Below are 24,460 nucleotides of genomic sequence, written 5' to 3'. Positions count from 1 at the left end.
TCTATCTGATATTATCCTCTTAATCTGGTTGTACTCCCGAGTTCCATGAATCGATGCAAGGTTTGCACCCGTGGACTGGCAGTTTTTCTACAGTGGAGATAAACAGAGAACAGAGTAGAAATGTGAATAGGAAGGTGCTGCTAATCTTTCTTAAAACAATGTCCTCAATATCACTGAACACAGAAACACAGGACTCTACTGGTGTTATAACAATACGATAGGTCTATGTTGTGACCACCAGCTTCAATTATTTCAACTCTGTTACTGAGAAATCATGTTTTGTCTCTCATTTTGGTGGACAGCTAAAGATATGACAATACCCATGAGCCTCAGCTGCTGTTGCTATGGAGAAGAAGCCAGTCAGAGGAGAGAATCACTGCGTTAATAAATTTTAAACCCTTTGTTGTCGAAGTTGCAAACAAAAGGTGATGCCATAGTTGCAGAATTCACTCAAAAGTGATCCAGAAATAAAAACTGAGCCGATTTACATTGCAGATTGTAGTTTTGTACCTTCGATTTTCTTTCTTTCTTTTTTTTTTTTAAATCAAAGTACCAGATATTATCTAATGCAGCTGTTCATCTTGTCTACTGATGATTCAACTGGAAGAGTCTAATCTGTAGAAATGTTCCAACTGTTAGTCACCTAACATTGTCTATGGGGAGAATGAAGTGGGTGCGCCCAAAATAAATTGCAACTCGATAAAGCTGCCCAGAAAAAATAATAACATGAGTAATAAGAGAACACTAAAGTTAGATGAGGAAGTTACCAAGTGTGCAAGTCAAAGAAAATGTTGAAGTGTTCTTCGTTGAATACAAATCGTCTCGATTACCTCAGCTTGAGCCCAGGTCAAGGTTCAAGGAACGTAGAGGAAACAGCGGCCGTTGTACTCAGTCCAGTAGGAGGGACAAGATGTTGACCTCTTGTCAACACGATGCTCCTCTGAACACAAATGGTGGAGAAAAGTGGGTCACATTGACTTTCCAGACAGTGTGATGCACTTAAACCCTTACATTCTGACAGTAGCTATCCTACAACATGTTTGAATAGTGATTTTAGAATTTTTGAATAAACACGGATCAAATTTAACCCAGAAAATCATCTATGTACAGAAATATGTATCAGCTGCATAAAAAATATTTCCAATTTTGTATATTCAGGGTCATGTTAAGAAAAACATTTCTGGCTAAAAGAAAGATGTTTGTGGTGTTTTTAATGCTCTCAAATGTAAACAAATTTGATCTGTAAGTGTTTATTCAGCTAATATTAATCTGAATAAATAAATGTATTCACCTTCTTGAATTATTGCCTCTGTCTCGTTGTCTTTCTCTGCTTCTTGAAGAGCTGGACAGTTAAAGACATCGGTTAGAGGTTATTATTAATATTATTATTATTATTTATTGAGGTCTAAAGACAAAAACACACAAATTCAGTCAGATACTCACCAGCAGTTCCAGCCAGAGCCATCATGGAACAAACAAGTACAGACACGGTCAGCAACTTCATGGTGGAGATGATGCAGACCTTATATGATGCTTTCCTTCAATAAGTATAGAGACAGACATGTTAGTGATATTTAAAGCAGATAAACTGTAGTGAATGATGAGAGAGAACCAAATAGAAGAAAAGAGCGTGAAGAGAGAGAAGCAAAGCAAACCTGCTTTTGGGTAATTTTCCTCCGTCTGAGTGTAGATGCTGAAAAAGAGAAGGACCGGCTCTTATATACAGAGAATTATCTGTCCATCCATCACATAGTTTGTTTAAAGTAAATATTAGTCTTTTCATCCAGTGCAAACTGGTCCGAAATGGTCATGCCTCCCTGTTTTTCAGTACCATGGCGTAAAGATGACAAAGTGAACCGCAGGTTCACTGTTTGCATTCTGGACAGGATGTAACTAACTGGGTTGCCCAAATACAAATGGAGAGCGAACAAAGTTTAGGTGGGCAATTAATGACTATTTTCAATAAATCTGCTGATTTTTATTTTAATTGTTTGGTGATATCATCAGATGCCTTGTTTGTACTAACAACAGTCCAAAACCCAAAATATTCAATTTTCTTATTAGACAAGGAAAAGCAAAAAATTATAAAATTTGAGAAGCTAGAAACATAAAATAATGGCCATTTACTTGAAAATGTACTTACATTATTAATGAATTATCAAAATTGATTGATTGTAATACTTTTTTAATGCAACTAACATCAAATCTTTGGGAGATGATTACAATAATGATAAAGAATCATTTGAATCCATTCTTTGGTTTACTTTGGTACAATATGATGATTTATAAACTGAAAAAAAAAACAAAAATCAAAACATCCAAAACCATACTCAGCATTATAGCTGCCCATTGGCAGGGCATGCATTTTTGTAATGATGTAAAGACAACTTTAAGAAAATGAGTCGATTTAACAAAATGGAATTATATTACCAATACCCAAAATGCTCCAAAAATTTAATTGCACTCAAAACAACTGAGTTCCTTCAACAATTCATTGAGTTATGTTAAATTCACGAAAATGAGTGACTCCAACTTTTTTCCAAGATTAAGTTATTTTAAGCTACTTCTTTAATTAAGATTTACTGTTAGGCATTATAGTGGATTGGATGCACTCGGGAGTCATAATTATTTTCGACCTTGAAGTTTTGCAGTTTTGTACCTTTGATTTTTTTTTCTTCAAAGTACCAGATATTATTTAAGATTATTTTAGATATATTATCTTTTCTACTAATGATTCAACTGGAAGAGTTTCATATCAATCCAATCTGTGGAAATGTTCCAACTCTTAGTGACTTAATGTTGTCTATGGGGAAAATGGACCAGATGCGCCAAAAATAGCTCTTCACACTTTGCAACTTGATAAAGCTGCCCAGAAAAAATAACAATGTGATTAATGAGATGACACTAAAGTTAGATGAGGAAGTTACCAAGTGTGCAAGTCAAAACAAACAGAATAAACAAAGAAAATGTTGAAGTGTTCTTCAGTGAATGCAGATCATCCCAATTACCTAACTTGAGCCCAGCTCAAAGCTCAAGGAACGTAGAGGAAACAGCAGCCGTGGTACTTAGTCCAGCCATAGGGAAAATATGTTGACCTCTTGTCAACATGATGCTCCTCTGAACTAAAATGGTGGAGAAAAGTGGGTAACTTCCAGACAGAGTGTGATGCACTTTAACCCTTACATTCTGACAGTAGCTACCCTACAACATTTTTGAATGGTGATTTCTGAATAAACACAGATTAAATTTAACCCAGAACATCCCCTATGTACAAAATGTGTATCAATATTAATCTGAATAAATAAATATATTCACCTTCTTGAATTTTTGCCACTGCCTCGTGCTCTTTCTCTGCTTCTTGAAGAGCTGGACAGTTAAACATGTCAGTTAGAGGTTATTATTATTATTTTTATTATTATTTATTGATGTCAGTCAAAAACACACAAAGTCAGTCAGATACTCACCAGCAGCTCCAGCCAGAACCATCATGGAACAAACGAGTACAGAAACGGTCAGCAACTTCATGGTGGAGATGATGCAGACCTTATATGATGCTTTCCTTCAATAAGTATAGAGACAGACATGTTACATCCTGATGGTGTGACTCAGTGCTGACTTTCTGTTTTGACAAGTGGCTTTCTTGTTGGATGGTTTTGGATCTGCCCCACTTTTAATAAGAATCTCTAGAGAAGTGAGTTGGCATTAGATAAATATAAAGAAACTTGGAAGCTGTTGGCCTCTAATTGGCTCCACAGAGGAGGTTGAAGAGTTAGTCCACCAAAATGACACACAGCTATAACTTCTCACAGTCCTCTAGCTGCATCTATGCATGGAGGTAGTTTGGGATTCATTTCTTGAAGGTTTTAGATGGCATCGGAAGTTAATGGAGTTAAGTTTGTGCAACTCAAAAATGAGTGCCCAAATGAACATTGAAATATGTTTTTCTTGCTGTAATCACTCCTCCTGTTCATACTGACCATTACAAGATTCCTTCATAATGCATTTACAATGTAGTGATGGGAGCAAAACCCACAACCATTAATTTGAGCTAAAATGTTTTTAAATGTTTATCTGAAGCTAATATGAGGTTATATGCCGATATGTTTCCCTGTTGAGCTGTGGTGGAAGTATAGTAACAAAAACACTGTAATGTTGAAAAATATCTACTTGATTTGACTCATTTGGACGCTGAAGCTTCATATTAGCTTCAGATCAACTTTTAAATACATTTTTGTACAGAAGGAGGACTGTGGATTTTGTCCTCCATCACTTCCATTGTAAGTGCATTATGAAAGGATCTTCTAATGGTCAGTATGAACAGGAGGAATAATTACAGCAAGAAAAACATCTTTCAATGTTCATTTGAGCTCCTGACTGTTGTTTTAAGACACGCTTAAAAAATTGTGAACCTGTCCTTTAAAGAACTTAAACAGCACTGTCTTTGCACTTGTAACTCTTGATAAACCAAAAGGTGACATGCTGTCACTTTAGGGACCATTTTCTTTAATAGAAAGTAGTTCTAATGAAAATTGCTCGCAGTGAGGTCGGTGGAGTAACAGACTTTAGATGCAAGAATATTTTCTTTTTCTTTTCCTTAATCGGTGAATGCCACAAATTATCTTTAATCACTCACACGTGTCACTGAAGAACATTTTCAACTTAATTCCTTTTACCTCCATTGGTGTTGGGAGTCATAAATATCATATATTTTATATATTTCTTACAGATTTTTTTGAGCTATTGGTAGTTTGCTTATCATTATTTTTTAACTATATTTAACATAGTTTAATATACTATACCTCTCATGTGCTTTAAATTTTAATATGTATATTGCAGAATAACCACACATCATCTGCCAGTTCAGCTGGTTCTAAATAAACATCCTGGATTTAACTTCAACATCTCTGGCTGAGTTCTTTCTGGACACAGTAGCAGCAGGCCAGTTCCTAGTTAATCAGTTCATGTACTATTTTCCAGTACTGAATTACAAAAAAATGTATTTTAGGTTTAATTAACTTGAAATTATAAAACATACATATTTAAGTAAAGTTAAGGACAAAATTAGTTAATTCCACTAAATCCCTGAATGATATTTTACAGTGTAGATGTTGATCTGAGTGTGATACCTGTGATAATAATTGTCAGATTTTAAATAGAATTACAAACCAGTTTGTTTCATGCTTGAGTCTTTGATTTTTGCACAATATGAGACAGAACAGTTCAATCTCCAGAGTAAGAAAAAGCATTCTTTTCATAACATATTCAGTTTGGCACAAGACCTAAAAGACAATCCAGCTCCCGTTTGTGTCACTTGTTGCTTCCTTCCTTAAGTAGCTTTACAGTGATAGCAAGATAGAAATAAATGAAAAAATGAGTTATAAAGCTATCAGGTTATATATGAGACTGATGATAAAATGACAGATTAACTTGTGAACATAAACACAAACACATATCCACTAATGTTTGTGCTTCTCACAGGTGTTTCATGCCTCTTCTGTCTGCTCAGGAATCATCAGATTTTCTTGGCACAGACAGATGGCAGGGTAGTAGCACAATATGTATCATCCCAGCATTTGTCACCTGCAATTATTAAAAACACAGGATGTCAGCATTCTTGTTAATCATATGATATAATGTTTTGATGCAGATGTAGATTAGATTAACGTCTAGACCTATGTTATGTATCTTGTTGAATTGTGTACTTATGTCATCCCAAATGTTTCACACAATGTTCAAACCCAGAGAAATCCATAATTTTAATCAGGGTAATGGTCTGTTTCATTCGGTTGCCTGTCAATGGTATAATTTCCCCTTTGTGCATGTATCAGTGTTGTGGTTGTCTACCAGAAGCTGTGATATATTGACTTTTTATCCAGTTTTAAGTCAGGCGCTAAAAATGCCAGACTTTCCAAATGCTTTCTAATTGAACATTTAATTGCTAATGTGCCTGCCTGCTCTCTGGTTTAAACAAGACAATCTTAAAGTCCTTTCTATATTCTTAGAAACTACTAGTTTCAAACTAGTGATTTACAGGTTGCACCTTGAGTTTTAATGTTTTAATGTAAACACTTTAGTAATCAGTGGCGGCTCATTAATGCAGAGCATCACCCTGTTCCAATTATCCAGAGAAGAAAGACTCATGTTAAACATGACTTAAATATATATTACAAAATAACTATGAAATAAAAATGTTTATTCTTACTCTGTGTCTCGTAGAATTATGAAACATTTGTTTCAAATTGTTTTTGGTTGATTTCTGTTTGAATACATCCTGTATACTTCCTGTGTGAGGGGCTCCAGCCAAATGAGTGTGTATGTAAATCCTTCAACTTTTGGCAAGCAGGTGACCTGAGGCTGCTATCTGATTGGTTGTTTCAGAATTTCGTTGGGACGGAGCTTTCTGCACCCCAAAAACGCCCATTTTTATTGGTCACCTATAAACACCTGGGATTCTGCAACGTCATCAGTGAGATGTGTGAAAGCGGATTTTCAATATTTCAGAGCACTAAGTTACCTTGTTTTTGTCATGCATCCTTTAATATCTACAGCACTTGTACATAATCTCTCATGCAAAGTAATGTATTTCATGGTTTACCTCCGTAGTTCATCTGTAAACATTGCTGCGTAGTAGGTTCTCCGCTGCACCAGTATGAGAAAATGAAAGGTGTGCCATCACTCCAGAGCCAAACACCATCCTAGAAGATAGAATAGAAGACAACTGATGCATATAAATAAAGATAATCTAAATGTAAACACCACTCTAGACATCTTTTGTAATTATACGTGACAAACCTCTTGGCTGTCAGAGCCTCCAATCCATGTCTCAGGATACTCATGAGTTTTTTCTTCAATCATACTTTTAATCTGGTTGTACTCCTCCGTTCCATGAACCGATGCAAGGTGTGCACCCATGGACAGGCAGTTTTTCTATAGTGGAGATAAACAGACAACAGAGTAGAGATGTGAATAGGAAGGTGCTGCTAATCTTTCTTTAAACAATATCCTCAATATCACTGAACACAGAAACACAGGACTCTACTATAACAATACTATAGGTTTATGTTGTGACCACCAGCTTCAATTATTTCAACTCTGTTACTGAGAAATCATGTTTTGTCAGCTAAAGATATGACAATACCAATGAGCCTCAGCTGCTGTTGCTATGTAGAAGAAGCCAGTCAGAGACAAGAATCAGAGCGTTAATAAATTTAAAATGTTTTGTTGTTGAAGTTATAAACAAAACTTGAAGCCATAGTTGCTGATTTCACTCAAAAGTGACCCATAAAAAAAAGGAGCCGATTTACACTGCAGATTGTAAAATTGTTTTTTCCAACACTGTAATGTTTAGCTTCTTCCCGCCGTTAGAGGCGCACGTGACTGAATTTTAGGCTCTGTGATTGAACGCACCTTGGGAGTTGTAATTAGCTTCTACCCAGTTTTGTACCTATGATTTTCTTTTTCTATCAAATTACCAGATATTATTTAATGCAGTTGTTCATCTTTTCTACTGAGGATTCAACTGGAATTTCATATCAATCCAATCTGTAGAAATGTTCCAACTGTTAGTCACCTAAAGAAAATGAAGTGGGTGTGCCCAAAATAGCTCTTCACACTTTGCAACTTGATAAAAGTGTTCTTCAGTGAATGCAAATCATCCTGATTACCTCAGCTTGAGCCCAGCTCAAGGCTTCGGGAACGAAGAGGAAACAGCGGATGTTGTACTTAGTCCAGCCATCGGGACAATATGTTGACCGGTTGTCAACATGATGCTCCTCTGAACACAAATGGTGGAGAAAAAGTGGGTAAGTTTGAACTTCTAGACAGTGTGATGCAGTTTAACCCTTACATTCTGACAGTAGCTGCCCTACAACAGGTTTGAATGGTGACTTTTGAATTTTTGAATAAAAACAAATCAAATTTTACCCAAAATATCCTATATGTACAAAAATGTGTATCAACTGCACAAAAATAAAACAAAAATTGTATATTCAGGGTGATGTTAGGAGAAGTCATAAAGATTTCTGACTTCAAGAAAGGTTTTTATGGTGTTTTTACTGCTCAAATGTAAACATGGGTCAAATTTGACCCGTAATGGTTAATATTAAGCTAATATTGATCTGAATAAATAAATGTATTCACCTTCTTGAATTTTTGCCACTGCCTCGTGCTCTTTCTCTGCTTCTTGAAGAGCTGGACAGTTAAACATGTCAGTTAGAGGTTATTATTATTATTTTCATTATTATTTATTGAGGTCTAAAGACAAAAACACACAAATTCAGTCAGATACTCACCAGCAGCTCCAGCCAGAGCCATCATGGAACAAACGAGTACAGACACGGTCAGCAACTTCATGGTGGAGATGATGTAGACCTTATGACGCTTTCCTTCAGTAAGTATAGAGACAGACATGTTAGTGATATTTAAAGCAGATAAACTTTAGTGAATGATGAGAGAGAACCAAATAGAAGAAAAGAGCGTGAGGAGAGAGAAGCAAAGCAAACCTGCTTTTGGATAATTTTCCTCCGTCTGAATGTAGATGCTGAACAAGAGAAGGACCAGCTCTTATATACAGAGAATTATCTGTCTGAGCGTCACACAATTTGTTTAAATACATCAACTTGCTCCATCCCACTTGATAGTGTATTATTGAACAGATGTCTAATATATAAAAGACATCTAAATGGTTACTAGATTTTATGATGTTCAAATAGCATCACTCATGTTTACTGATCATTCTTGACAATGGGAGACAATCTGTCACCTGCAAGCTATAAACAGTTCTGATGAACTTTGACCATGTTTAATTATAAAAATGTACAGTGCTGTGAAAAAGTATTTGCCCCTGTCCTGACCAACACCAACATAGCCCATGTGAAACTGCACACCACCTATCCAGTCATCCTGTGCTGCCACTGGATAGGTGGTGTCTGGTAACTGGATAGGTGGTGTACAGTTTGGGTAGAGTTTTGAATTAAAGGCCTCTCCATAAATTTCTACTACAATGGAGAGCATGTCTCTCCTGGGCCACAGCTGTCACCTTAACCACCTCCAACAAAGAGCAGATCTGACTCACAGTTTAAAGGATATGTTCACAATTTTTCAAGTCAGGTATAAGTACCTCAAATTTGTACCTTAAGTGCAGAACCTGTACCTGGGTGGACACCACCATACACCACTGGTTAAATTGAAAGTTTAATGGTTACACTCTATTTCACAGGTCCCATAATTTTATATATATACAAGTTTCCTGGGTAATTTGCAGGTATGTAACTTGTATGTAACACTTTGTTGCAATTTGATACAAATTATAAGTAAAATAGAAAAAGAAAAGTTTGGTTTATATGCGGATCTATATGTTGTTTTTAATTTGCAAAAAATTTTTATTCTTAACAATTTCTTGACAGACTGTAAAAACTTACTTTTCAGTGTGTAGTTTTGTGTGTCAAACAATATATCAGTACATTAAGTTGTTTCTTAATAAAACTATAATGAATCAGCATCTATGAACAATTTTGGTCACACTTTACTTTACTGTGCTTCTAATTTACAGGAAATTTCTTCAACAATTTCCTAAAAGTAACCTCTGTGTAACTGTTCAAAAGGGTTTACTAAGATATAATCTAATATGCTAAAATCTTGTTTGATGCACCAAATGACACTGAAAACTGAGTATTTTCTGTCTGTTAAAGAATTGTCAACAGTCTAATTTATTAAGAATTTTTGCAAATCAACAACAATGAATCCAAATATAAGCATGGGCACTACCAACATAAGACTTTTTTCAGTTTTTTTTCTTTTAATTTGTAACAAATTGTACCACCTTTCTGTAAATTGCCCTAAAATTACCCATTACATACCAGGAAATTACTTAGAAAATGTCCAGGAAATTAGTATAAATCAATTAATATTAACTTAATTAATATACATATAAACTATACATATCAATTTATATAAATATCACATATGAATTAAGTTCCTTTTTTTACAATTGAAATGTATTTACTTAGTATTGTTCCTTGGACATGACCCTGCCAGTACATGATGTATTATGATGGTATAATTCTTATTTGATTGTTTTGGATCTGTGCCAGTTTTAGTAAGAATTTCCAAACAAGGGAGTAGGCCTTAGATAAATATAAAGACACCATCCATGGTAAATATGATTTGTACCTTTATTTATTTGGGGATGGATTTTATTAAGCATCCTCTTCAGGAATACCTTGTGCACTAACACACCTGCACCAGCATGATTATTGCACAAGTGTGCATTGGACTGGTCACAATAAAATGTGCAGTTTTATCTTGAAAAAAATACACCCATTAGGCACTGAGCTATGTATTTCACATGACTAGGGATACAGATAGGCATTTTTTTGGGTGGGAGGGCAGAAAACATGTCAGTATCTGGTGTGACCTCCATTTGCCTCATGCAATGCGACACATCTCCTGCGCACAGAGTTGATCAGGTTGTTGATTGTGGCCTTTGGAATGTTGGTCCACTCTTCTTCAATGGCTGTGCAAAGTTGCTGGATATTGGCAGAACACACTGTTGTACACGCTGATCCAGAGCATCCCAAACATGGATGACATGTCTGGCGAATATGCAGGCCATGCAAGAACTGGCATGTTTTTAGCCTCCAGGAATTGTGTACAGATCCTTGCAACACGGCGCCGTGCATTATCATGCTGCAACATGAGGCGATAGCTGTGGGTGAATGGCATGACAATGAGCCTCAGGATCTTGTCACAGTATCTCTGTTCATTCAAATTGCCATCAATAATATGCATCTGTCTTTGTTGTCTGTAGCTTATGTCTGCCCATACCATAACCCTACCGCCTCCATGGGGCACTCTGTTCACAACGCTGACATCAGTAAACCACTCACCACACAACACCATACACACTGTCTGCCATCTGCCCTGTACAGTGAAAACCAGGATTCATCCATGAAAAGAACAATTCTCCAAAGTGCCAGAAGTGCCATCAAAGGTGAGCATTTGCCCACTCAAGTCGGTTATGACGACAAACTGGTGAGGATGACCAGCATGCAGATGAGCTTTCCTGAGATGGTTTCTGACAGTTTGTGTAGAAATTCTCTGGTCATGCAAACCAACTGTTGCATCAGCTGTCCAGGTGGCTGGTCTCAGACGATCTCAACAGCTCTGGTGGACATTCCTGCAGTCAGCATGCCAAGTGCATGCTCCCTCAAAACTTGCAACATCTGTGGCATTGTGTTGTGTGATAAAACTGCGCATTTTAGAGTGGCCTTTTATTGTGACCAGCTCAACACACACTTGTGCAATAATCATGCTGTTTAATCAGCATCTTGATACGCCATACCTGTCAGGTGGATGGATTATCTTGGCAGAGAAGTGCTCACTAACACGGATCTTTTATTTCAACTCATGAAAATTGTGAGCAAAAAACAAAAGTGTGTTCCTCCTGTTGGCTTGATTATTTAAAGGTTCTGGATCGTTCCCTGATTTACAGCAGCTCTGGTACAAGTTAGAACAGATAATATTTGAGGATCTTATCGGGTAATTTCCGAGCATGACCATTCATCATTTTCATCAACGCCCTGATCAAATTACAGTTCACTCCATTCTTCTAATGCTTTTATAAAAACACTACATAGTTTTGCAAACAACATGGTTACGTTCACTGACTTTTCTCCCAGCCTCCTCTTTTTTTTGGAAGAGAGCTGTCTTTGTGTTTCAGGTCTGCCACGCCCCTCTCTGCCTGCTTTGATTGCCCGCACCTGAACTGCGTCTGATCATCAGTGGAGCTGTATATCAACTCACCTGGACCAGTGCTTCTTCCCATTTTGCCACCGAGCAGTGCATTCCAGCAGTTGAACAGTGGAAACACAGGAATCACCAGTGGTGGAAAGTAACTAAGTACATTTATTCCTGTACTGTACTTAAGTACAATTTTGAGGCACATCTATTTTACTTGAGTATTTGCATCTGATGCTCCACTATATTTCAGAGGGAAGTATTTTTCAGATTAAGATTCTACACCAAATAACATATTTTAATATTCTAACTGTTGTTTAAATTGTCTGCTCTTTTCTTTTTTATATAAAATTGTTATGCACTTTGAACTGCGTTAGTGTGTGAAAGGTGCTATATTAAAAGTTTCTTTATTATTATGATAAAAAACATATAATATGATGCAGTACTATTATCATTAATCTACCCAATGTGTCTAAAATCGGCTCCACAGTGATGAACTACACCATTAAAATGCTATTACATGTATGTGTTAATGATAAAAACAAACAATATAATATACTACGTATGATATATAACACTCTAAAAGAAGCCAGTCTGCATAATGAGAACTTTTACTTTTAATACTTTACATACAGATTGCTGATAATACTTCTGTACTTTTGCTTAAGTAACATTAACAAGGATCTGAATACTTCTTCCACCACTGGGAGCCAGTCAGAGCTACAAAAACCAAAAACTGAAACTTTTGATTGAACTCCTGTGACATAAAAGGCCATTAAAAGCCAATATTTTCTCAATACAGCAAGTAAGCTACATATGAACTGACCACAGAGATGACACTGTATATGTATGGCTAATTATTTATGCATTATGTTTTAAATGGGATGTTGTCCCAGGGTACATCATAGATTTTTCACAGATTTTGGCGCCTTTAGAGGACTGAATTACTGGACTTTCTCTGGAAAAAGAAAAAAGAACTTCTGTTGTAATGAACACTACACCTGACATGATTCTAGGGTCTATGTTTAGCTGCCATTCTCCACCAGTCCTCCAGAGACCCTCAAACTTTTCCCCTTGTTTGTTTGGACTGGACTGTGTGGACTTATTCTGAGTTGGACTTTTGAAAGACTATCTGACATGATTTTACTTTAGTTGCCTTTATTGGGCCCGAGCCCAAAGGGCGAAGGCCCACTTGTATTTCATGTGTTTGTTTCTTTTTTCTTCCACTTAAACCTTAAATTTCATCCCCTAAACATGCTCAAAAACTCACCAAATTTGCCATGCACATCAGGTCTGGTAAAAAATTTGACCCCCAAAGTGCCAAAATGTGCTCTCTAGCACCACCTAGGTCACTAATATGGCCGCCACGGCCCGTATGAATGTCGTAGAGAGATCAAACCAAAACTCAATTATTTGTCTCATCAAGACCTACAAATCATATACTGACACCCCCGACCTAAATCCAACAGGAAGTCCACAATTAGCCTGTCAATATAAGACTTTGCCTCAATTTTGGCCTCCGAACAAACAGAGGCCAAACTTGAGCGGTTTGGATTTTATAAACCCTGAAAGTTGCTGTGCCACATCACATCACATGTACCCCTTACAATGTAAATGAATGGGGGAGGCATGGACTAAGGCTTCTGACATCTAAACTATAAGTCTGATCACTTTCAAACCTGTATCAATGGATTCCCCACGAAATTTCCTACTAAAAAATGTGATTTGTAATGTAAGATTTGGCCAAAGTCATGGGATTTATGAGGAGATTTCACAAGAAGAGTGACATTCTCCTCTCCAACTGAGAGGGAGAGAGAGAGACAATAGGAGGGGGGGATGGGTGTGGGGGTTGAATGCAGCTCATTTTTGTAGGATACAGCAGAAAGGCCTGTATACATACAATACATTATATGCAAACTTTGTATGAAGTTTGGTGTTATTATCATTTATTTTACAATAATTATAGGTCTTATATGTATAATTCAGTGGTGGGGATGACCTATGAGGGGAAGGGAAAAAATGGAGTGAGGCTGACGGTTTAGTGATAAAGTGCTGTAGAAAAATACCATCAAAACTAAAATTTGTAGCTCTGTACTGCAGTTTTTCCTTTATTAGGGCCCGAGCACCTAGCAGTTCACTCACACTCTCCATTTAAATATATGAGTATTTTTCTGTGTCCAGCTGCAGTTACTTATTGTCTCTACACACCTGACAGTACACATGTCAATCAAACTTTGACCAGATCATGTGGGTCAAAAGTCTTTACTTTTGTCTACATGACAATATTCCATCAGTGATGCAAACTGGCTGAATGTCGCCCCCTATGATTTTTCAGGGAAGCAGCCCCAGCAGCAGGCAAAATAGTGGACAAAGGAAGTGATGTTTATCTCCTTCTTGCACTGTCTGAAAACAGCCCGGGTCTGAAGACATCTACATGCCCGTGACAGAAGCCCTTTGATTGCACCGCAGCCCGACATGTATGGAGGCGCGAGGGCCCGTTCAACGCTGCTTGCAGCTTTAATTAGTCAGTTTGTTCTCTATGTCTTCCTGGTGTTTTTTCTCTGCCTCCCAGTCTGTCTCTTTGTGTGTGTGTAGTGTGGGTGTTTATGTTGTCTTTGTCTTTGTTGGCTTTGCCCTTCACACCTGACATGCATTATTCTCATTAGACCTGCCCTGCTCCCAGAGTCTTCCCCAGCCAATCAACTCCCAGCCTGCCCTTCTGTCTAGTCACCACACTCCCTCACAAGTTCTGCCTGTTTTTATTTCCTGGTTTTCAGTTCCGTCTTTGTTGGATCCTTCATTCTTTTCTGTTTGTTCAGTCTTGTTCTGTATTCTGTTTTGTTCTGATCTGCATTTGGGTTCATTTCCTGCTACTCTCCATGACACACTTATAATGTAATAAAGTGACTGTACATGTAATGTTTTAACTGGATTTAGTGTTAAGTCATTCTCCAGACATGTTTTACCATAAAAACACTTGTCTGATGTTGTTTTCCCACAAAAAAAGCTTGATTACCTGCTTAACATGTGTTTAAATTATATCATCTACTTCTCTTCTGTCATTGAAAATCAACACCAACAGTCCACAACCCAAAGATATTCAATTTACTGTCAGTGAGGACAAAAGAAACCAGGAAATATTCACATTTGAGAAGGTGGAATGAGAGAATTTTGACTTCTCAAAAAATGACTCAAAACGATTAATCGATTTTCAGAATACTTGGCGATTAATTCAGTAGTTGACTACTAATCGGTTCATTGACTAATATTTGTAGCTCTATTTACAGGTATGGAGATATTTGTCAATAATGAAAATTAAACTTAAAGGGTCCCATGGGGATACAGGTTTCATTTATCATTGCATGCAAGACAAAGAGCAAAGAAATCATGTCTCCTGCTGTCTCTGTAGCTCTCACAAAAAACATAGACACCCTCCACAGGTGCATGCTGGTCCTACACCTGCAATATGCTAAACAAACAAATAACTAGCAAAAGAAAATCATTCTACCTCTATGTTCCTGATATCTCATACTGTAGATGTGCTGAGCATTTATAAGAAGTCCACCTCTGCCCCCTGCTGTAAAGTCAGCAAACTACATGTGTTGAGGTTTTCATTTTCCCACAGAAATGAAAAGACATTTAAGAAAAAATAGAAAAGAAGCTCATATATGTAAAAAAAAAAAAGAAACAATAACTCCTTAATGACACAAAACTGCCTGAAATCATTTTTTGTTTGTTTTTGCTTTTAACATATAAATACAATCCCTTTTTATTGTAAGCAGTTTATTTTTATTCAAATGCCAACATTTCCTACATTATATTACATTATATGTGTACATAATTCCCTTTTTTAGACTATGCCACAGATTTATGGCATTTTTTACCAACACATATCAGGGAGGCCACTCAAAAAAACAACTAAGCAATATTTCTACAACCTGATATTTTATCAGCTGCCTCTCTTCCTGTAAACCAGCCTCTTTTTTAAATGACCTATTTTTTTTTTCCAGGTTTTATTGGCCCTCTATGGAGTTTGTTTGTCTTTCCTCTAATCTGTTTTTATTGATCTTTGATGTGATTTTTGTCCTGCTGTCCTGACTTCGTCATTTAAAGCACTTGTGAGCTGCAATCCTTGTATGAAACGTGCGATACAAATACAATTATTGTTGTTATTATTATATTTTCTCACAGTATGCAGCAGTAGTTCTACATCCCACGGTGAAAACCACAGATGTCCAGTAAACAGTGGGCTCAGCGTTTATTGCAGCTGACCGGAAGCTGCATCTCCCCCGTTCCTCGGAAATTGACCGCGCAGCTCCTGTAGAAGAAGAGAGACACACGACAGGTATGAGGAAGAAATGCTCGTAAACAGCGTGTATCATGTGTTCGACTTAGACTTGATATGGATTTATAGTGTTTGTTTGTTTGTTTTTTTATGTAAAAGAAGAAAGAAATACACACAAAAAATCACGTTTGGTGGTCTTCTCTCAGCCACAGATGTTTCACGTTTCTACTGTCGCATATCTAGATTTCTTTTTTTTAATGCGTAGCAATGTTTCAAAATATACATTGTGTAAGAAATTATACAGCAAATATATTTCAGCCATTGTACATTTTGACGTTTAAAAATCAAAGTGTCTGCTCTCAATCGATACATTTCATATATTTTCTTTTTTCTTTTTTCTGAGTTATAGATGAAAGTGAAACTAAACTCTCGTGCACAATCGCGTGTAATATTTAAGGTCAAATCAAACGTTTTGGATTCACGTGGTTTGATTTATCTGCTGTACATGAATTTGAACGTGTAGCTGAGCGACCAGCAGGGGGCGCAGTGGAGCAAGTTCATGCATATTAATATCAGTATAGTAAAATTAATATCATATATCTAAAGTTTAAAGGTTTTAAAATGGATTTCCATTATAGTTCAGTGAGGTTTAACGCTTTTTATGGAACACAAAGCTTAACAGGCCTTCTGTGCCCAGTTATAGTTACTGAGCTATGATTGAATATAGACCCTTTTTGACCTTTCAAAGCAGGAAAAGCCCAGATATAAATGATTAACATTAACAATGACTCCATTAATTGTCAGAGTTGGCCATGTCAGTGAGTGAGCGTGCACAATACTCACCTAAATGTAATGCAGCTATCATGAATGCTAATAATTCCACCTGTGCTTTTCCTGCTTGGAAGAGTCAAAATGTCTGCCAAAAGAGTCTATCACTGCTTGGGGGAAAGGTTTAGAGGATGGCCAATTAATAAGCAAAGATGGCAGACAAAACTCCAAACAATGGCTATAGTTAATCGGTACCACCACAGTGTTAAAGGATTGAGTACTGCTGTGTCATTGTGGCTGCAAAATCTCAACAGTTACTGTATTTCTAAACTCCCAGAAAATCACACTGACATCAAATACGTTCAGGGCTCACAGCTTTTAATTTTTTTGAATTTCCAATTTTACAATAAGATATGTGACAACCCATCAGCACTTCATGAACCAACTGTGTTTAATGGTTTAAAAGGATCCACAGTTAAGGATTTAAGAGACTGACTGATCATCAGATACAGAACACACATGCTTTACCATATTAAATTAGCTTTACAATTGTACAATTACATTTGCGGATCTTTCTTAATCATTAATTTTGTGATTGTGTTGCTCACCACTGTTTTAAAAATGACTTTTTTTCCTCAGCATCAGGTTCTGTCTCCTCACCTGTCATCAGTTTAACAGGACTTGACAGGGACAGAGGAGGAGTGGTGTTACAGTGTGAGTCTAAAGGCTGGTATCCAGAGCCTGAGGTGTTTTGGCTGGACGGTGAAGGAAACCTCCTCTCTGCCGGACCTACAGAGACAGTCAGAGGTCCTGATGACCTCTATACTGTCAGCAGCAGAGTGACTGTAGAGAAGAGACACAACAACAACTTCACCTGTAGAGTCCAGCAGAACAACATCAACCAGACCAGAGAGACACACATTATTGTTCCAGGTAGAAGTGCACCTGCTATACTGGCTATGACTGCTTCCTGAAATATATTTCTAAATATATACGATGCTTTTCTGTGTTACTTCGGGTGATTTCATCATGGTCCACAATGGAGCTCTTGTTTACTGGAATGCTTTCCCTCTGGTCATCTTTGTTGGTGTTGTTGTACTATGTGTATGTTTTAAGGTTCATTCTAAGGAGGATCTTCAAAACTCACAACAGAGCATATAATCCTTCGTTTTATCTGAAAACCAAATCATCAAATTTGGAAATGCATCCAGATGATTCAGATCCATTCAGATTCTGATGTTTTAAGTAGTGTATGTGATGTGAATGAATCATGTTATTGTGATCTTGTAAATACTGTATGTAACTTGTTCTCAGGCCTCTCTTGCAAAAAACCAGTGGCGGCTGGTGACTTAAAAGATTGGAGAGGACAGGAGGAAAACCAACATACCGCATCAAACTATATCATTGTCCCCCACCTGATGAAATCGGAGGGGTGGGGGGCAATTTTATATGCCAATAAAACAATTTGCTTTTAAAAACAAAAATCTCTGAGTGGTGTAAAGGCTGCTTCTTTAAAGACATTTAGCATATACATATTGTTTCTAAACAAAGAAGAGCTCATTTTAGACATGGACTGGTTCAGATGTGTGATTTTACCAACAAAGTGAAATTCAAATTTACAGTATTGTTCTATTGTGACAACAGATTTATGTTCTCATCAAAAACAGACAAGATATCACATGATTTACACATGTTTCCTGTATTTATTTTCTTAGTATACAGAAATATATAAAGTATCACAAAGCTTATGATGTGATACAGGAACAGATCAGTGCTGAATACTAGAGAGACTGAACACTAAAAACATTCACAGATCTAAAAGTGTAGGTTCACATTAGAAAGTATTAATGCATGTATCAAATACATGACTTACACACTCTTATCCATGTGCACGACATACAAAATATAGTCTACAAAGCTGACATGTTAACACTAGGGGTGCAACGGATCACAAAACTCATGGTTCGAAATGCATTTACTCAGTATTGGTCCTTGGACATGACCCTGCCAGTATATTGTGTGTTATGATGGTATAATTCTTATTTGATTGTTTTGGGGATCAATATGTTGTTCTTAATTTACAAAAATTGTTAGTAAATTTGATTCTCAATATTTTATATTGAGAATTTATTTTAATAGACTGTAACAATTTATTTTTCAGTGTGTAGTTTTGTATGTCAAAAATATATTAGCATATTAAGTTGTTTCTTAATAAGACTATAATGAAAGAGTATCTGAACTATTTCATTAACACTTTATTTTACAGATCCCTTACTTTCCTACTAATTTCCAGGAAATTTCTTCAACAGTTTCCTAAAAGTAACTTATGTGTAACTGAAGTCAAAAGGATTTTCTACGATATAATCTAAAAATCTAGTTTTTGACAAACCAAATGACTGAAAACTGAGTATTTTCTGTCCTTTAAATAATTGTCAAGAGTCTAATTTAATAAGATTTTTTGCAAACTAACAACAATCAACCCAAATATAATGTGTGGCCACTACCAACTTTTTTCTATTTTTTCTTATAATTTGTAACAAACTACACCACCTTTTCTGTAAAATGCCCTAAAAATTACCCATTACATACCAGGAAGTTACTCTGAAGATGTCCAGGAAATTAATATAAAATAAGCGATCTGAAAAATAAAGCATTATCCATTTAATTCATTTACTTATAAACTATACATATCAATTTATATCACATATGAATTAATACTTTCATATTATTACTACTAAAATATATTTACTTAGTATTTGTCCTTGATGGCCCTGATGGTGTGACTCAGTGCTGACTTTGTGTTTTGACAAGTGGCTTTCTTATTGGATGGTTTTGGATCTGCCCCACTGATAGTAAGAATTTCCAGAGAAGTGAGTAGACATTAGATAAATATAAAGGAGCCTGGAAGCTGTTGGCCTCTAATTGGCTCCACAGAGGAGGCTGAAGAGTTAGTCCACCAAAATGACACACAGCTATAACTTCTCACAGTCCTCTAGCTGCATCTATGCATGGAGGTAGATTGGGATTCATTTCTTAAAGGTTTTAGATGGCGTTGGAGGTTAATGGAGTTAAGTTAAGAAACATGTTTTTCTTGCTGTAATCACTCCTCCTGTTCATACTGACCATTACAAGATTCCTTCATAATGCACTTACAATGGAAGTGATGGAGGACAAAATCCACAGTCCTCCTTCTGTACAAAAATATATTTAAAAGTTTATCTGAAGCTAAAATTAAACTTCAGCGTCCAAATGAGTCAAATCAAGTAGATATCTTTCAACATTACAGTGTTTTTGTTACTATACTTCTACCGCAGCTCAACAGGGAAACATATTGGCATATAACCTCATATTAGCTTCAATGTTCATTTGAGCTCCTGACTGTTGTTTTAAGACACACTTAAAAAATTGTGAACCTGTCCTTTGAAGAACTTAAACAGCACTGTCTTTGCACTTGTAACTCTTGATAAACCAAAAGGTGACATGCTGTCACTTTAGGGACCATTTTCTTTAATAGAAAGTAGTTCTAATGAAAATTGCTTGCAGTGAGGTCGGTGGAGTAACAGACTTTAGATGCAAGAATATTTTCTTTTTCTTTTCATTAATTGGTGAATGCCACAAATTATCTTTAATCACTCACACATGTCACTTAAGAACATTTTCAACTTAATTCCTTTTACTTCCATTGGTGTTGGGAGTCATAAATATCATATATTTGATATATTTCTTACAGATTTTTTTGTGCTATTGGTAGTTTGCTTATCATTATCTTTAAACTATACTTAATATATAGTATATTAAACTATGTTAAGTTTTAATGTGTATATTGCAGAATAACCACATCATCTGCCAGTTCAACTGGTTCTAAATAAACATCCTGGATTTAACTTCAACATCTCTGGTTGAGTTCTTACTGGACACAGTAACAGCAGGCCAGTTCCTAGTTAATCAGTTCAAGTACTATTTTTCAGTACCAATTTTTCTCTGAATGATATTTTACAGTGTAGATGTTGATCTGACTGTGATACCCATAATAATTGTTCCATTTAAAATAGAATTACAAACCAGCTTGTTTCATGCTTGCATCTTTAATTTGCACAATATGAGACAGAACAGTTCAATCTCCAGAGTAAGAAAAAGCATTCTTTTCATAACACATTCAGTTTGGCACAAGACCTAAAAGACAATCCAGCTCCCGTTTGTGTCACTTGTTGCTTCCTTCCTTAAGTAGCTTTACAGTGATAGCAAGATAGAAATAAATGAAAAATGAGTTATAAAGCTATCAGGTTATATATGAGACTGATGATAAAATGATTAACTTGTGACAATAAACACAAACACATATCCACTAATATTTGTGCTTTTCACAGATATTTCATGCCTCTCTTATCTGCTCAGGAATCATCAGATTTTCTTGGCACAGACTGATGGCCGGTGAGCATTACACCATACATCATCCCAGCAATTGCCACCTGCAATTGTTAAAAACACAGGACGTCAGCATGATTGTCAATCATATCATGTAATATTTTAATGCAGATCCACATTAGATTATTATTTTAAAGGGGAACACAGACTATTTTCCACATCAAAGTCTGTTTCCAGGTTGATGAAAAAAGTCATATAAGCCTTTTGTGGCTCCAGAGGAAGCTGTGTGACATCTGATAAATTGTCTGTTGGGGCTGAATACTACAAGTGTGGGGGTGTGGAGTTAGAAAGAAGTGAGGTTACCAGACCCATGTAGCTGCTCCTCATCTCTGCTGGAGGCTAGCAGCTCCAGGCTACATTAGATTAACTACTAGGATAACACACCTGAAAGGTATAATATGTAACTTTACGCATTAAAATGTCTGAAAAACGACTAGACCTATGTTATATATTTTGTTAAGTTGTGTACTTTTCTAATCCCAAATGTTTCCAACAATATTCAAACCCAGACAATTCTGTGATTTTAATCAATGTAATGATCTGTTTCATTTGGTCACCTGTTAATGATGTAATTTCCCCTTTGTGCATGGGTCAGTGTTGTGGTTGTCAACAAGAAACTGTCACAAATTGACATTTTACTCAGTGTTAAGGCACATTTTTATGATACACTTTTTAGATCTTGGTCGTTTTTAACTAAAGCTTTTAACCGGATGAAGGATTTTAATCATTGGACGTCTGGATCTTAAGTTATCAGAGAAGCAAGCTAAGAAAACATTATCAGCAGCTTGGCTCGCAGAAGTCCTGGGCCTGTTGAACAGCATCAGAGAAACACTGATTTTTAATATGAAACTGCTTTATTCAGTGTTTTTACTGGCTTTAATCACTGGATCCATTTGTTCTGGAGAGGAGGAGACCTCTGCAGATAATTCGACTCCCGGTAAAAAAAACATTCTGAATGGTGAACACTGAGAGAATCCTAACTGGGACAAGCTGACTGCAAGACAGCAATGGTGGTGGTATAATAATGAAGACAACAACTCCCATGATCCCACGCTACTTCACGCCATCATCAAACTCCGTCTTTTGTTATTGTTCTGATTGAGTGGCAGAAATTACATATTGTGCATTGGACCTACAATTGAACTGTCAACGGATGAGTTGCATAGTGGGTGATGTAGGCGCCAGAATATTAAAAGGAAGATTTGATATATTTGGATCTCTTTTAGCTCATTGGTTAATTTTCCAAGAGTCCACATTAAAAACATTTAAGCATACAATAATTCATAAATAATTCAACACATAATTGTTGACACACACATATTATATACATACATACATCGTTACACACATATAACCTACATACATTGGCAAAAGAAGATAGAATATGTGGAATAAAAAAGACAATATTGCTGTTCCTGCTGCATCAATTTTGTCCATCGTGAGCATCGTGAGTGCAATGAAATTGTTTTGACAAATGGAGAAGTTTGTGCTTTCTGATTGCTTTCTAATTGAACATGTAATTGCTAATGTGCCTTCCTGCTCTCTGGTTTAAACAGGACAATCTTAAAGTCCTTTCAAAATTCTTAGAAACTACTAGTTTCAAACTAGTGATTTACTAAATCAGGTTGCACTTTAAGTTTTAATGTTTTAATGTAAACACTTTAGTAATCAGTGGCGGCTCATTAATGCAGAGCATCACCCTGTTCCAATTATCCAGAGAAGAAAGACTCATGTTAAACATGACTTAAATATATATTACAAAATAACTATGAAATAAAAATGTTTATTCTTACTCTGTGTCTCGTAGTCATGCCAGAATTATGAAACATTTGTTTCAAATTGTATTTGGTTGATTTCTGTTTGAATACAGCCTGTATACTTCCTGTGTGAGGGGCTCCAGCCAAATGAGTGTGTATGTAAATCCTTCAACTTTTGGCAAGCAGATGACCTGAGGCTGCTATCTGATTGGTTGTTTCAGAATTTTGATGAGATACAGTTATAATTTGCAAAAATCAAGCACATCCTTTCTATGAAAGATGCAGAAAAACTAGTCCACGTATTTGTTACTTCTAGGCTGCATTATTGTAATTCCTTATTATCAGGCTGCTCTAAAATGTCTCTAAAGACTCTCCAGCTGGTCCAGAATGCAGCTGCACGTATACTGACAAAAACTAGAAAAAGAGATCATATTTCTCCCATTTTAGCTTTGCTGCACTGGCTTCCTATAAAATCTAGAATTGAATTTTTGAAATTGAATAATATTTATTTTAAAGAGCTCATAATACCGTATTATCCCACTAGAACACTGCATCTTTATTATTATTATTATTATTATCATTATTATTATTATTGTTATTATTGTTGTTATTCTGCTGCTCTGTGTCTCAACCCCCCCTTTCTCAACCCAATCGGTCAAAGCAGATGGCACCCACCTAGAGCTGCGTTCTGCTTGAGGTTTCTTCCCGTTAAAGGGGAGTTTTTCCTTACCACAAATTTTAACATCCTATGTTTTGTCATTCACTTGTAAAGCACTTTGAATTGCATTTGATTTGTTTGAAAGGTGCTATATACATAAGTTTGACTGATTGGTTGATTGATTGATTGATTGATTGATAATTGCTACTGTAACAGTATTGAATTGTCAATTTTTGCTGAGCTAAGCAGTAGTGTTTCAGCACACCCTACTTGTTATACATGGTTTTGGCACACTTGTCAAATGGCTCTTAACAATTACTGTACTTAAGTCACAGTAAAGTAATTTCAGTGTTTGGTGGTTAATTTTGATCTTCACATAAAAATGATTGTTTTAGGAGCAAGAAAATAAAAATTATCCTTTGTGAATGTAGGCATGACTCTATTTTATTTCAATTTGTATACCAGAAAAATATGTGTGTTTTAGAATCAGTAATATTTATGCAGTTTACAGTGACAGGGAAAACTCCCATTATGCTAAGCTAACTGACGTTATTTGTAATTTAGCCTAATGTTATTGGCAATTCAGGTAATTTGAGGTATATATATTGTGTTTTTTTCTGTTAAATGTGAAGTGTCAGGTCAGATATGTCAACCATATTCCATATTTTCCTCTTTCCCTCTTCAATCCAAATGGCTCAGATATGATCAGATATTAACATACTAATGTTAGCTTTGTCAGTTGGTTCAGTCAGCTAGCTTACACCTGGCAGTTAGTAGCTGTAAATTTTTTGTAACAACTCATCTCTACTACTAATACTACTACTTTATCAG

General features: G+C 36.2%; 1 protein-coding gene across 2 annotated transcripts; it reads right to left on the bottom strand.

Moving 5' to 3' along the window:
- Positions 1-830: 830 nt before the first annotated feature.
- On the bottom strand, positions 831-8,370 carry LOC122974264 (ladderlectin-like). Of its 2 annotated transcripts, XM_044342286.1 has the most exons (6): positions 8,292-8,370; positions 8,140-8,190; positions 7,665-7,774; positions 6,793-6,927; positions 6,596-6,695; positions 5,211-5,580 (listed from the first exon to the last, which is right to left on the bottom strand). In XM_044342286.1, the coding sequence occupies exons 1-6, from the start codon at positions 8,350-8,352 to the stop codon at positions 5,513-5,515; spliced, it is 525 nt and encodes a 174-aa protein (XP_044198221.1). In that variant the 5' UTR covers positions 8,353-8,370; the 3' UTR covers positions 5,211-5,512. The 2 variants fall into 2 exon arrangements, 1 of the variants encoding a protein (XP_044198221.1); XR_006400275.1 differs by lacking the exons at positions 5,211-5,580; positions 6,596-6,695; positions 6,793-6,927; positions 7,665-7,774; positions 8,140-8,190 and adding exons at positions 831-940; positions 1,292-1,342 and having other exon boundaries at positions 8,292-8,350.
- Positions 8,371-24,460: the final 16,090 nt, after the last annotated feature.

Source organism: Thunnus albacares, chromosome 22, assembly GCF_914725855.1.
Source record: "Thunnus albacares chromosome 22, fThuAlb1.1, whole genome shotgun sequence".
NCBI lineage: Eukaryota > Metazoa > Chordata > Actinopteri > Scombriformes > Scombridae > Thunnus > Thunnus albacares.
The sequence above is the reverse complement of the archived record's forward strand: the minus strand, read 5'-3'. Positions and strand labels throughout refer to the sequence as shown.

Coding starts and splice junctions, on each gene's coding strand:
- LOC122974264 (XM_044342286.1), bottom strand. CDS start 8,352: ATGAAGTTGCTGACCGTGTCTGTACTCGTTTGTTCCATGATGGCTCTG. Junction 7,775..8,139: donor AGTGGCAAAAATTCAAGAAG/GTGAATACATTT, acceptor ATTTGTGTTCAG/AGGAGCATCATGTTGACAAC. Junction 6,696..6,792: donor GAGGCTCTGACAGCCAAGAG/GTTTGTCACGTA, acceptor TCTATCTTCTAG/GATGGTGTTTGGCTCTGGAG.